The sequence below is a fragment of the Antennarius striatus genome, chromosome 7, assembly GCF_040054535.1.
Source record: "Antennarius striatus isolate MH-2024 chromosome 7, ASM4005453v1, whole genome shotgun sequence".
Taxonomy (NCBI): domain Eukaryota; kingdom Metazoa; phylum Chordata; class Actinopteri; order Lophiiformes; family Antennariidae; genus Antennarius; species Antennarius striatus.
In genome coordinates, this window is record NC_090782.1 from 9,527,696 (window position 1) to 9,542,534 (window position 14,839).

At 40.6% G+C, this 14,839-nt stretch overlaps 1 protein-coding gene and 1 long non-coding RNA gene across 2 annotated transcripts; one reads left to right on the forward strand and one right to left on the reverse strand.

The window, feature by feature from the left end:
* Positions 1-627: 627 nt before the first annotated feature.
* On the reverse strand, positions 628-10,931 carry LOC137599040 (cytochrome P450 2J6-like). Its single transcript, XM_068319688.1, has 9 exons — positions 10,457-10,931; positions 6,041-6,203; positions 5,575-5,718; positions 5,325-5,485; positions 4,896-5,072; positions 4,312-4,450; positions 1,623-1,810; positions 1,405-1,546; positions 628-1,062 (listed from the first exon to the last, which is right to left on the reverse strand). Exons 1-9 carry the CDS (start codon positions 10,658-10,660, stop codon positions 887-889), a joined length of 1,494 nt encoding a protein of 497 aa, XP_068175789.1. The 5' UTR covers positions 10,661-10,931; the 3' UTR covers positions 628-886.
* On the forward strand, positions 8,946-10,626 carry LOC137599041 (uncharacterized). The gene is made up of 3 exons (XR_011036744.1): positions 8,946-9,105; positions 9,583-9,685; positions 10,495-10,626. It is a non-coding gene; the product is annotated as an uncharacterized lncRNA (long non-coding RNA).
* Positions 10,932-14,839: the final 3,908 nt, after the last annotated feature.

Sequence of the window (14,839 nt, forward strand, 5' to 3'; positions counted from 1 at the left end):
AATATACAAGCATGAATATGTAACCTATATATCTTATTGCTTTATTGAATCCTGCAAGGACCAATGACCATTAAACAATTTCCTAGAATATATGGCTACAATATAGCAAGCAAGGATTAACACATTGAATTACATTATATTCTGTTTTATACAGAAAATATATGCAAATATAGGAAACGTTAAAGCACTGTAATCGACCTGGGGGTTATCGACACCCTGCCAAAGAGAGTGCCCACGTTCCCAATGAATGGGGTGCCAAGTAATGAAAGTTTTTGGCACAATTTTCGCAAATGGTTCAAAGCCCCTTGCGGTGCCATTCAGACATCACTACCTGTTGCTGCCGCTTATGCTTGCTCTGGAGGGATGTGTTTATAGGCTGTATCATTGAAGTTTGCTTGCTTGATTAATTAATTGATCCTCAGGAAATGTTCTGGCTATTGTATGAAGAGATACCCCTGGTTCAATCAGCAAAGGATTTTTGATGGATTTCAGGATCTTTTCCACTTAGCATGCTAGCAATTGGTTGAAGTATGTTTGGGTATACATGTAGTATACTGATGACTATATATGTCTTGACTATATGGTTAAAAAACACCCCTCCTGATTTATGTTTTGAGTGAATATTGGTTTATTATTCTGTAATTTATCATGCATTACACACAGTCAATGCATTACACACGCTGCATTAGAAGGACAGGACATGAAAAATTTAGCTAAATAAAAAGAAACAGAAAGATATGACATTAGTTTTCATAGTTTTTGTGGTGAATGATGGATCCAATCTATCTTCTATACACATAGAAGATCCAATGTGATTTACAATTAAAGCTCCAATTAAGGATGTCTTATTGTCTGAACATTGGAACACTGACAACATTAGCTACTCTTAACGTGCAGTAGCACAGATGTCATACGGAAGCGGTGCCAGAGTGACACCAAAGCAGGAGTCCATCACAGGTTTCACCCCAGCAGGCATGGAGAAAGTAAAGTGCTGCATGAAGGAGGTGAAGAAGAGGAAAATCTCCATTCTTGCCAGAGTTTCCCCGAGGCACAACCGCTTACCTGAAAAAACAAAACAACAGAGACAACAAGCAAAGCAAATTGAAATTAGCTGAATATTTCTTTGACATGAGGCTTTGCCCTGGAGGTCAATTAGTTTAAGACATCAATCAAATACAAAGAACTGTTGATTTTTCAGGTTCTGTCTAAATTTTAGAATGTGACAGGAGGTCAGTAAACCAAAAGAAATTTTTGGTGTAAATCAGGCATCTTTACCGGGAAATTTCCACCTTTTTGTTCCTGGTCAGAAATAATCAGCATGTTTTTTTTGGGGTTTTTTGAAAATGGGACAAAAACTAAAATTAAAATGAAATCATTCTAATGTGAAATTGTGTTGGTCCTCACCAACAGAGAAAGGGATGAAAGCAGCTCGTCTCTCAAATTTTCCCTCTTTGCTCAGAAAGTGTCCTGGGTTGAAGGTAAAGGGTGTCTCCCACTCATTCTTGTCCAGCAGCACCGAGGTCAAATTAGGAACAATTGCAACTCCCTGATGATTGGAAAAATAAATAAGAATACATCATAGTGGTGTATGTTAAGTTAAAGTTATATATATTTGAAATGACCTTTGGGATTGTGTAGCCTCCCAGTTGGACGTCTCTGTTGGTATAATGAATTAAACTAAGAGGAACTATGTTTCCAATCCTCTGGATCTCATGGATGACAGCATTGGTGTAGGGCAGCTTTGCACAATCTTCCATTGTTGGCTGTCTGGACTGTCCAATCACTCTGTCTAATTCACTCTGGACTTTTTCTATGTGACAGAGGAACAAGCAAATGAAAAACATGGTTTCATCAACCAGCATCTTCAAAACATCATGGAAAATGAAAAATAGTCCCCTTCGACACCAGTTACAGTTATGTAATTGTTGATTTTCAACCACACTGTAAAACAGTACTATAAAAATCACAGTTCTTAACTGGTAGCAAGTGACTAGTAAGGCCCTGTAAAATGAGTCACAGTAATGTTTCAAAATAGCTGGAATCTACATTGCAAAACTCAGAGACAGATTGAATGGTAGAAATGTTAGTTTTTGGAATTAATAATCCTAAAATGTTGAAGCTGTGCAGTTTTCTGGAGTAACCTGGGATAAATGTTTGCAGAGTAGAAACACTGTAAAACAGTAAAAAAAAAAAAAAAGATCTGAAGCCATTACACAGAATCTAATGATGACTGATCTTCTAGTCCTACTCTAAGCAATTGTGAGCAATTTGTTTATTACATAGAACCATATCCCACTGGCTTTCTGATGATTAGTCTGATTAGAATAACAGAAAGAATAAAATAGTTGTGCTTCATTAATGAAGAATCTCCTATATTCATGTGATAGATAGATAGATAGATAGATAGATAGATAGATAGATAGATAGATAGATAGATAGATAGATAGATAGATAGATAGATAGATAGATAGATAGATAGATAGATAGATAGATAGATAGATAGATAGATAGATAGATAGATAGATAGATACTTTAATAATCCCGGAGGAAATTGCACATATCCACTGCTCAGGCAAACACCAAGAAAAAACAAAAATAACAAAAACAAACAAAACAGGACATACCACAAGACATACACTACACTAACAGACACATGTAGCATTGACAGTACATATACTAAAAAAATGAAAATATAAACAGTATAAAATTAAAATATAAACAGTATAACATTAAAATATTAACAGTATAAATTAAACTAAATTAAATCCAAATCCATTCAACCCCGTGCTGACCTCGCCACCCCCCCCCCGCTCCTCCTGAGAGAGTCATTGTACCCCCTGATGGCACGGGGCACGAAGGAGGACCTCAGCCTCTCTGTGGAGGCGCTGTGTGACAGCAGTTTGTCGCTGAAGGTGCTTCTCTGCTGGGAGAAGGTGGTGTGCAGGGGGTGCCTGGTGTTGTTCATGATGGCCCTGAATTTAGACATGGTCCTGCTCCCCAGAACTGTTTCCACAGAGTCCAGGCTCAGCCAGACCACTGAGCCCGCTCTGCAGATGAGTCTGTTCAGACGGTCCATATCTCTTTTCCTGGCCCCCCCACCCCAACACACAATGGCGTATGACAGCACACTGGAGACTACGGACTGATAGAACATGAGAAAGAGCTTAGGATAGATGTTGAAGGAGGCCAGCCTCCTCAGGAAGTACATCCTGCTCTGCCCCTTCTTGTACACACAGTCCGAGTTGAGTGACCAATACTCAATAGTAATGATACTCTCCAGTATACAGTATATCCAGTATACTCTCCAGTATATTTTTGATTGTATTTGAGACTCCAATAACTCAAAACTCTACTGCTGCAGAGCGTTGAGTTTACATTCTGGCCCTAATCTGAACATTTGATTTTATTCATTTATTTATATTTATTTATTTAGTTCATTTTTCTTCTTTCCAGACATGTTATTTTGTCTAGGTGTTGTCGATCAGCCCATTCTTCTTCAGTTGTCGAGCTTTTTTAGCGATATCAGCATTCTTTGTAGTGAGATTCTCATTAATGTAAACATTTTTTCCCTTCAGTTTGAAGCCTTGTTTCAGAAGAGCTATCTTGTGTTTACGATTGCTGAATTTTATCAGCACTGCAGGTGGTCTCCTACCTCCAGATGGTAATGGGTAACATGTCTCAATCTGGTCCGGATCTATAGTTATTTCCAGCTCCCTCAGTTGAGAACTCACTTGTTGCTCCAGAGATTCGATGTCAGCGCTAGCCACAGCATTTCTATAATTCCTCAGCTTGATTTTTATTCCAGTGATGATCACATCATTTATATGAATTCTTTGTTCCAGATCAGCCATTCTTTGTTGACGCTGTTCCAAGACAACAATTCTTCGGTCTTTTTCATCCATGTCTTTCTGCATTTTCTTCATTTTGTCATTCATTTCTTCCAAGGCGTCTAGCACTGGTTTTAACTTTTTATCAAAGTCAGTCCTTAACTTATCAAATTCACTCCCTAACTTATCAAAGGTGCTCTTTAACTCACTCTTTAATTCTTTCATAGAGACCATCTGGTCTTTAGTATCCTCCAATTTTCCTTTTGGTTTCGTCATTTTGTAGAGAATAAGTGAGAGTCAGTCTGGGTATGAGTTAGAGAGATAGCGACAACAGGAGACAGAAGAAAGACTACTGACAGACTGATGAGTGGGAGTCAGAGAGTAGATGTACTATATTATCACCTATAAATATGATTTTGACACTTATTTCCACAAATTATTGAATGCGGACAAAGATCTTCATTAACTTGGTTAATGCTCTTACCCTGGACCTCAGGGTACTTTGCCATGTAGAGGAAAGCCCAGCGCAGAGTGGTGGACGTGGTCTCAGAGCCAGCCACAAACAGATCCATGACACAGACAATCAGGTTTTCCTCCTCAAAAGTACTGTTATCCTGCCTCCCCTAAAATATACACAGCATATAGAAATAGATTTGTTCATCCATGCTGCACAATATTAAAATAAGTACATAAGAATGTTATTTTAGCAGCAAACAAAAACATTTATGGGGACACATTTTACATTTACATTTATATTAGAATAGAATGTGAGAATGAAATAATCTGTACTGAATCAAGTATTTTCGTATTTTAAATCGACTTTTTGGTGTTGGAATAAAATGGGTGTGAAATATTGATATCAGAAAATGAGGAGGAAAATACTGCTCAAACTCAAGACTACACATTTGAGAGTTTGACTTTTCTTCATGAATTAGTGAAATTTTACACCATTAAAACCACAAAAATTTTAACAGATAATAGTTCACATGTAAAAAAAAAGCAAGGAGATGATTGCAGAAACTAGCAACGCAGTATAAGCAATACAAAACTACATCGAATATCAGTTACCTTCTGAATCTCATTCAGATAGCAGTCGATGTAGTCTCTTGGGTCTGCAGGGTCCAAGCTTGTCTTGTGCTCCTTGATCTCTGCTTTTACAAAGTCTTTGACATTGTTCCAGAGAGTCTTTGTTGTCTGATGTGGCCCTGGCAAATGTCTCATCAGCAGAGGGAATGAATTGTAAAGCTGCAGAATAGAGAATGTTGAAACAATTACTAATGTCTAAATAAAGCACTTTTTATTTTTGTTATTATTGAAGTCTAAGAAAAAGAATTTATATTAAATATGAATGTTTCAGTTCCTATATTGATCCCCATTTACTGAAGAGCTTTATCAGTCACTTGCCTCATCAGGTTCATCATAATGAAGAAATACAGAACAATTGTAGACAGCGTTTATTATATGCGAGAATTAACAGATGACTTTAAAGTGCTGTACCTTAGTCCAAATCGAGACGTCAATCTGGAGACTTAACTCAAAACCCTGGATCAGTTCCCCGAACTTCTCATCATTGTACTCAAAGCGATGACCGAAAACCAGGGTGCAGATGATGTTGGAGACAACCTTGTTGATGATGAGATGCGGGGCAAATGGTTTACCTATGCAATTTAACAGAATTTATAAATTCTATATTCCTAACTGAGCGTTTTAAATGAGTCAGCGCATTCAAATCTACCTTTGAAGTTACCTTTTGCGATGTTTTTTGCGCAATGTAAAAATTCCTCCAAGATGACAGGTTCAAGTGACTTTTTGCCAAATCCAAAATATTTTAGGGTTGAAAGTGCAAATCGCCTCTGCTGCTTCCACATGTTCCCGTTACTGGAAATTAAACCTAATAAAATAAATAAATCAGAAAAAAATAAGGAATAACACTTAGCTCACTTTATAATATACTTTGATAATGCGAAAGCAAAAGCATCTTTGTTGTTGTCTACTGAATTAATAACAAATAATTTGTGTATAATAAAGAAATAAATGGGAAATTGTTTGATAAACTTTTATGTTACATGGTGTGTGTCTTAAATATGCAACAAGCTCTTGAAGGGAGTAAAGTACAACCTTTGAAATAATTTTTATGCAAAATGGCAATGGGACACACTTTGTAATGCTTCCCTGTACGAGCATCACAGGAGTAAAAATGTATATATTCTCACCTCGTCCATGGACAAATTCTTTACGCATTGGACGGGACGGGCGATCTGCTGTACTCTCTCCTTGGTTTACCAGAGCTTCTTTAATAATTTCAAGTCTGTTTAACACCACCATCCACTCCTGGCCCATACGCAGGCTGTAAACATCTCCATATATGTGTGATAGCTGTGAGTAGATTAAGACAGAGGAAGGACAGCAATGAAGGTTCGTAATGCTGCAGCTTGTTACACTTGTGCAATACTGACAACGTTCATCCAGGTACCAGTGATTTTATTGATAGCCACAACTTCCACTGGGAATCCTCAGTGCCACATTATTCTCAGGGAAATTATTCTTTTAATTTCCCGGAGAAAGACCTTCTTGGTCTGTATAGCTCCACAGCAATTACATAACGGCGCGCTAATCATCGTGCACATGCGTGAGCAGGCTGCAGATTCCTCTGCTCAGAGCGAGTTTTGTTGGGCTTAATTTTGCGTTTTTTCTATGTTTGTGTTTATTATTTTAACATAAATTTAGATAATGTATAGTAATATGCTAGTGTACTCCAGGGAGGAGTTGATGTCTCTGAGGGTCAAAGGAGACCCAGCAACACGCGATCTCATCCCCGCCGAGCTCCGACAGAGATATCGCGGATGCCGAGCGGGTCGTGTTGAAAGGGCTAGACTAACTGCTAGAGCCGCTAACCGGAGGAGAGTCAAGCCCTCCGTCCCCTCCGTCGTCATGGAGAACGTGAACTCGCTACCGAACAAGTTGGACGTGGCTAACTGGTGACGTGCCAGACGCTAACGTCCGACTAACGTGGACCGGGACACGAACACCGCCGGTAAGAAGAAAGGAGGTGGATTAATATCTATACCAACGATAGATGGTGCCATCCGGGACATGTGACGGTGAAATTGATGCTGTGTAACCGCGATCAGGAGCTAACAGCTGTTAGCATCAGACTCTAGTACCTGGCGCAATTTTCACACGTCATTGTCCTCGCCGTCTACATCCCTCCACGTGCGGACCCACAGACTGTGCGTGAGACCATCTGTGGGACCAGCTCTGCTCTTCGGACCCGGCACCCGGAGGCGCTCGTCATTATCACCGGTGACTTCAATCATGTCACCTTGGACTCATCTCTCCCCACAATGGTCCAGTGTGTAGACTGTCCCACACGGAAGAACAGAACCATCGATCTGTTCTACAATAATGCCAAGGAGGCATATACCGCCACTCCCCTCCCCCACTAGGTAAATCAGACCATAACCTAGTGCACCTACAGCCCAACTACATTCCACTGGTGATACGGCTGCCATCAACAACCCAGCAGGTCAGGAGGTGGTCCCCGGAAGTAGAGGAGACGCTGAGGGACTGCTTCCAGACCACCAACTGGGATGTCATTGTGGGCTCACATGGGGAGGACATTGAAGGGGCAGCTCAGTGTTTTACAGGCTACATGAACTTCTGTGTGGACACTGTGGCACCTCTCAGGACAGTCAGGTGTTACCCTACAACAAACCCTGGGTAACAAAGGAAGTCAAGGCTGTCCTGAACAGGAAGAAGTGGACGTTCAGGAGCAAGAACAAGGAGGAGATGAGGAAGGCCCAGCAGGAAGTGAGACTCTGCCTGAGAAAAGCCTAGGAGGCATATGGGAGGAAGCTGGAGAAGCAGCTGGGGCGCAACCAGGTGCAGGAGGTCTGAAATGGATGAGCACCATCACCGGACACAGCACTGTGGAGGGGAATAGTGAACAAGCGAATGAACTAAAGAGCTTTTTCAATCGGTTCATGGGGTAGTGAAAGTCACATCTCAGCGACCACCTTTGACAACCCCCAACAATCGTTGAGGAGCCAGACGGGTTTTAACGATGGTCGTTGGAATGTGACATGAACAGTGTTTAGTGTATTAGATGTTTTACTGTATTATTATTCTGCTGACAAAGGTACACTGTATGATTATCTGTTACGGGAGGAGCTGAGCAGTTCATGTCAAGGACAACAGGAAGACTGCTGATAAAGAATGCAGTCAAACTGTCCGAACAGCATTTGCAGTCAAAAGAAGAACTTGTAACAGAATGGAATTCTCTATGATTAAACATCTGATGTGCGACTGTGTCAACCACGCCTTCTGATGTGTATAAAAGCTTGTATGTTTTAGTATTTCTTTGCCCTCTGCTGGAAGTAATCTTCTGTTAGACAAAGTGCCCGGAAATGTCTGTTAATTCAATAAACGTTGAAGCTTCTTGCAATTTCACAGTGGTGTTCTATTTATTTAACTTCGTACAGAAATTGTCAACAACCAAGAAACAACGGACGCGCAGGAGGACAACGAGGATCCCTACAACTACGGGATTCGCTCCTCCGCTTTCAACAGCCACCGTCTGAACTAAAGAAGTCTCTTGGAAGAGAGATGAAACGTCTTCAAGAACTTTCTTAACGACCAGTGGATTGACTTAAACAGCTTTTGGGTAACCATGACCTGGATGACTCAGAACCTACACAGACATCAGGACTTACAGCCTTAATAACAGCTCCAATGATTTATTGTGCAAAGAGAAGAATGCCAGCATTCCAAAGAGATGTCAGATGTGGCTCACAAAACCTAAATGACCATTATCATGCCTTTCGTTAAAGTGTTCTGATTTTTTATTGTTCTGCCTTTATATACTAATTTCCGATAGACTGCAACACAACCTTACTTGGCTTTTAAACCATTTTACCCAAATGAAAATATTGTAAATGTGGCAGGATGATGTGTCTCATCTGCGTTTAATTACGAGCTGCTGTGTAGAGTCACTGTCAGCCAATGACCTCATGGTGGCACTCCATAAAAAGGAGTGTTGGCGGTCTCCCCTCCTTCTTGCTTTGGCCGTCCTTGTCGCTTCCGGGTCCTGTCGTTCCCTCCTTCTCGTTGTTACCGGTGCAGACACCGTTATAGCCTGCGGCTCTAGAGATCGCCATCGTGCAGTACCTTTGACGCGCTCGCCTACCTCCTCTCCCTCTCCCTCGGGGTGATCTCCCACGGGGGCCTGACTGGGGCTGTGAGGACCGGGTGTGTTGCTGGGGAGTTCCAGCGGCGCTAAGTTAGTTTCAGCAGCGCTAGGTTACCATAAGCACACCATAGCTTGTTGCTGCGTGGATGCCGCTTTGCCCTGCTTCGCTGCTGCTCTGCTCAGCTTTGCTAGTTTTCGCTGTCTTGACAGTGTCCTCTTGGCTGTGTTGCTGGCCTCGCTTTGCTGCTTTCTCTTGGCTTTATTTGTCCGTGGCACCTATCCTGACTAGGAAGCTCCTAGTCAGGATAGGTGGCCTTGGCCTGCTGCAGCTACAAGGCTCTCAGGTGCTCCGTGCAGTCGAGCTGCGAGTTGGCTTAAATAATTTCTCATTAGTTTATTCCTTTATTTTTCTAAGTACTTAATTATTTTCCTTGTGTTTGATACTTTTGTTTTTTTCGTGTAACTGAATATTGGTTTGGGTTGAATTATTGAGTTATTTTGTTGTATTTTGGTTACCTTTTGGTGTGCGTGACCCACTAATTCCATTTTTTGTTTTCACCTTTTCAGTTGCTGAGAACTGACGGTGGTGGTCCCTGGTGCCCTGGTGGTGGTTTCCTCTTACTGCACCGTCATTGAGCCTGAAGAAGGTTGTCCCTCCCCCGTGTGTGTGGTAAATTATTAAAAAATTTATTTTAAAACTTGTTGAAAACAAAAGTAATTGTTTGATCTTGGAACCACGTCTCATGCCTTAATTCAATAGAACGAACCTGTGTGTCTCAAACTGTTTGGGTCGATAAATCTATCTCTTTGAGCGAAATTCCCAAGGTGGCGTTGTCGGCGATTACAATTAAGTAAACTCGATCCCAAAACCGCCCTCGAGCTGCCACATAAACAACAGATGAATAATTTGTACATTGCAATAATGCAAAGAACATCAAAGAACATGATTTTGTTTTTTTACTGTTTTTAAGTCCTGTTATGCTAGGATTGTTGAGAATTACACACACAAGCATCAGCTGCGGACAATAGCTGCATCTACCTGTATTTTTTTCTATATATAAATTTTGTATGACGGAGACAATCTCAAAATAAATCTACATGTAGTCATGTAGTTATTAATTCGTCATACAATCATGTCTAACTGCCTTTAGATGTGATTGTGTGTGAAACACGAATATTTCCAATTATGGCTTTTCAGATTATAAAATGCTCTTCAGTCAAACAACTATGTCAGTCAGTCAGAGTATTATTGTCACATAACACAGTTCATATCTTTCTAAACTTTCATGAAATAGATTTTAACCATATTTGTGGTGAAAATTTTGATTTTATTCAGAACACCTTTAGTTTAACATGTATAAATTTAAATGCCTGTTATTTTACAGTAGAGTCCTTTTGATCTGTTTTTACTGGTATATTATGATGTGTAGATGTACTGTACCTGAGTAAAACTCTCATGGGTCCTTTTGTGGTCCACAGAGAACATATTGCCCACAATAGGCAAAGCCCATGGACCTGGAGGGAAGCTGGCCGGCCGGCGGTTCTTGACATAATCTGCCACCAGGATGAAAACTATCACAAAGAAAAGAAGACATTTAACATCCCAATCCGCAAATGATCCAATCACAGATGTGGACAGATCCATTCTGCAACCAAAAACTTAAGACTGTCTAAAATGATGTTATGCTTTAGCTGTTTGTCCCAGAAGATAAGAGAGTGCTCATGACCAGGGTCCACTTCACTGTATATACTGTATGTGTGAAGCTTAATGAATTTGACTTTAGGTGATCATGAACTGGACTCTGACCTGCTCAAGAACACTGTAAATCAGTGACAGAAAATAATTATTTTCTATAACTAAAACCGCAACTAAACTAACTGCAGCCAATTTTTTTTACATCCTTTCTCATGTAAGAAAATAATAAAATTGATGTTGTGTCCTAGGATGATCTATCTTATCTCTTTATGGGAATGACGTGGCATTCAGTTTCCACCCCATCATCATCATGGTACACACTACTTCTCTTGTCATGGCACTTAAGATTATATACTGTAAGTGCTCCATAAATGTTTAAGACTCCTCTTACCTTTTAGACATTAAAAAAATAGAATTGGCATGAGTAACAGCAGGATGTCTGGAGATTTTCAGTTCATGGATTTAAAATCTCTGTGTTTGAAATTAGTCTGAGGGTAACAGAACTGAGGAAGACTCTTAAAGGTCCCATATTATGTATTTTTAACTTAATGTCATTCAGCTGCCAGATGTCCAACTAGACTGTATTCCAAATATTTTGACCTAAAGTGATCTGTGGTCCTAAATATCAGCTTTTCAAAATCGCTCATCTGAGCTACTCACAAAACGCTTTTCAGGCCTCCGGCTGTAGTATGTTAATGAGCTCCGCTGGTCCACGCCTCCTTCACCTGGGCCATGCCCCTCTGAAGTAGAGCGTTAGGCTAACGGGACACTGACCGGCGTTAGTTTTGTCTTATTTTGCTTCATTAGGCATTCCTTCATTAATGCAGTAACATGACATATACTGTATAGGTACAACAAAATCTAATATATTGTATTTGCGACACCTTGATTTTTATCTTATTAATAGACATGTTGAACATTTTTTGGTATTCACAATCCATTTCTGTTGACATATACAAGCATTTATTTACATAAAACAATACATCCAATAACAATAATGAGAACACAGGGCCATCCTATCAGGAAGTCAACAACAGTTGTAATACTCAGGATTGAAAACATGGTGAAATAAATAATTTTGTGGCCTTTTTCTGTAGATGGTGCAGACATCTGGCCTATCGCACCTTTGTTGGCTGGTGCTGGGGCTACTTAGGGTGCAGAATCTGGGTAGTCATTCCAGCCTGTGTGCTCCTTCACATACGCCGAGAGTTTCCTGACGACAAAGGCCACTACCCTGGATTTAGACCGAGTCTTGGTTGAACCTGGTCATGTAGCTGGCAATGACCTCCTCCTTGTCTGGACACTCATACTGGGCAAACAGATTCTCGGGGAGAGGAATGGACAACATCTCATTTGTATATGGCATGGGGTCCACCAAGACTTTGTCACATATGAGGTCCAACATGTCAGCTACAAAACCTGTTCAATAAAACACAAAGATAGATCTTTACTGTTATTGATATTGTTTGATTCATTTCTTTAAAAAAAAATTGTGTTCAAAATACATCCTGGTACTTGCTACTAATTTATTTGTATGGTTACTTTTTACTGTGTTTTGTTGTGAGCAATTACCAACAGAATTTCAAAACATGTTTGTTTGAAATATTAAAATATTGCAACACTAACAGAATGTTGGCTCTGTCTTGTGAGGTTTGACTCTGCATTGTCTTTTCAAAAGCCTTTGGAAAGTGGATCTTGTAGAGGGGTACACCAAACGTAACGAGATAAGGAGCCAAAACAATATATGAATCAATACATGAATCTGTGTCAAAATGTTTTATATGTACACACGCAATACGCAATACGCAAACGCGAAACAAAGGAGACCTCCCTACATAGCTTAGCATAACATCATTCATGCTAACCGACAAAAAGAAAAAAGGTAAAATGTGAGCCCAACTCATGTGCGTTGTACCTAGATAGTGTAGTTTTAGCACGCACACACACGTTGGAGTGCGCACATGCAAACGCGAAGCAAAGCAGTACTACCTGATTAGCCAAATAGCACAATGTGATTAGACTTACCTGTAACCAGGGTGCAGCTCCTTGGTCCCATATGGTTGGGAGTGATCCTTGAATGAGGATCAGTCTCAGGCAAAGCCCCGACTGGACTGACCCTCATTGCTAAAACAGGCTGGAGTGAAGTGGTTCACACGCAAACAAACGTGCAGGCAATGTAGCTGCAGATAGCCATTAAAAATGAAATGTAACCAGGGTCTCTTCTGTTCTTCATTGGATGGGATGAAAAATAAACACTGGTGTTGATTTGTACAATCAACAACTGCGCAACTACCCTGTCTCCTTCTCACGGACGCCATTTCAACAGACTACTGCCTCACGTCCGACACAAAGAACTCCGTCTTGGGGATGGCCACGCCCTTGAGCATGTCCACCAATCCATATCGTCCAATACTCTGTCCAATAGCACAAAGTGCAAAGTCTGACGTCAAAAGTACCTATTCTAGCGCTTTATGGTCGAATTGAGTCGTTCAGAGCCATGACTTCCTAAAACTCCGAAGATCTATTGATGCAGGGAGCGTTTGTTTACCAGATTCTAGGAGTTGGTCGGGTTAGGGAGGACCACTATGTATATGTAGAGACCTGAAAAAGTGTGATTTTCAGAATATGGCCCCTTTAAATGAGAACCAAAATCTCTTCACGCTTCTACATTATGTTTATACAGTATGTAGAACAACAAATTAGACTTGTTGCCACTGAAATATGTTGCGGAAATTGCTGAATTATATTCTTCCTCAGACTTCACCTGAGCCACTTCACCTGAGCCCTTTCGTAGTTGTTCTACAATACACTTATTTGGCAGTGACTGACTGATCTGAGGGTGGCACGGTGGCGCAGTGGGTAGTTCTGTCGCCGCACAACAAGGCGGGTCCGGATTCAAGTCCCACTCTGTGCAGAGTTTGCATGTTCTCCCCGTGTCTGCGTGGGTTCTCTCCGGGTTCTCTGGCTTCCTCCCACCTCCATAAACATGCACTTCAGGTAAATTGGCGGTTCCAAATTGCCCGTAGGAGTGTGTGTGTGTGTGTGTGTGTGTGTGTGTGTGTGTGTGTGTGTGTGTGTGTGTGTGTGTGTTGTATGTCTCTGTGTAGCTCCGTGGTGCACTCCGAGTTTCCCTTGCCTCACGCTCTATACCAGCTAGGAAAGGCATCAGCTCCCCGTGACCCGCACAAGCGGTTGAAGCGGGTAAGAAGATGAATGAATAAGGAAAAGTCAGAGCACACCTTTTTAAAAAAAGATGTTGTAATTCAATATAATGCACTTTGTACTGGTCTCTGTAAATATGCAACCAATCTTTTTAAACAGAACCTAAATGACCTCTATGTTACATGTGGACTTTAAGTGCTTCTTCCATACATACAATTCTTTTAGCAGGTTAGCACCAAGCTACATCTACAACTCTCTTATTAGGTAACGGCCTTCAAAAACACAACTATCATTTGCTGATGGTTTATCAGAGGTTCCCATTAACTTCAGAAAGAAAGAGGTTGCAGCCTTTGTCAACTACAGACAAAAAGCTTTGTAACACACCATCTAGATGTAGATTCAAAACACAAGCACTTGTGTTCCTGGCTTCTTCTGTTTCTTTTTCTCTTTCTCTGATGTAGGGTCAGATAATTATACATATGAAAATTAACAAAGTGGAAATGAACTGACATTTTAACTGTATTCCTTAACTAGAAGTGCAGATTTTTAACTGTTCTGTAGTTACAGTATATATATTTGATTATATGTTTGCTGGTATGCTTCTGGTCTTTCCATTGGTCTGTGAACATCTCTCACTCCCACTCTCTGTCCTGTCTGATCTGAAGATGGATGGAAATTTTTAACTTGATGTTAGCAGATCTTGTATTCGTAACTTATGACATCTGAAATTATTTTTAGGCTTTACAGTGATGCTGAATGTTGCGTGAATGTCGATAAAAACAATTCTGCCTGGTTCTCCATAAACAGTGGAGTGATACAGGGATGGATAGCTGCACCAGACCTATTCAACTGCATAACTGACCATCTGATGGACCGGGTTCATTACTGGGTTTTTGAGGGAAAGTAGCATGACAAAGTTCCCAATGTCACATTGTGAGAAGGCAACCATCAAAACCCAGAATACTG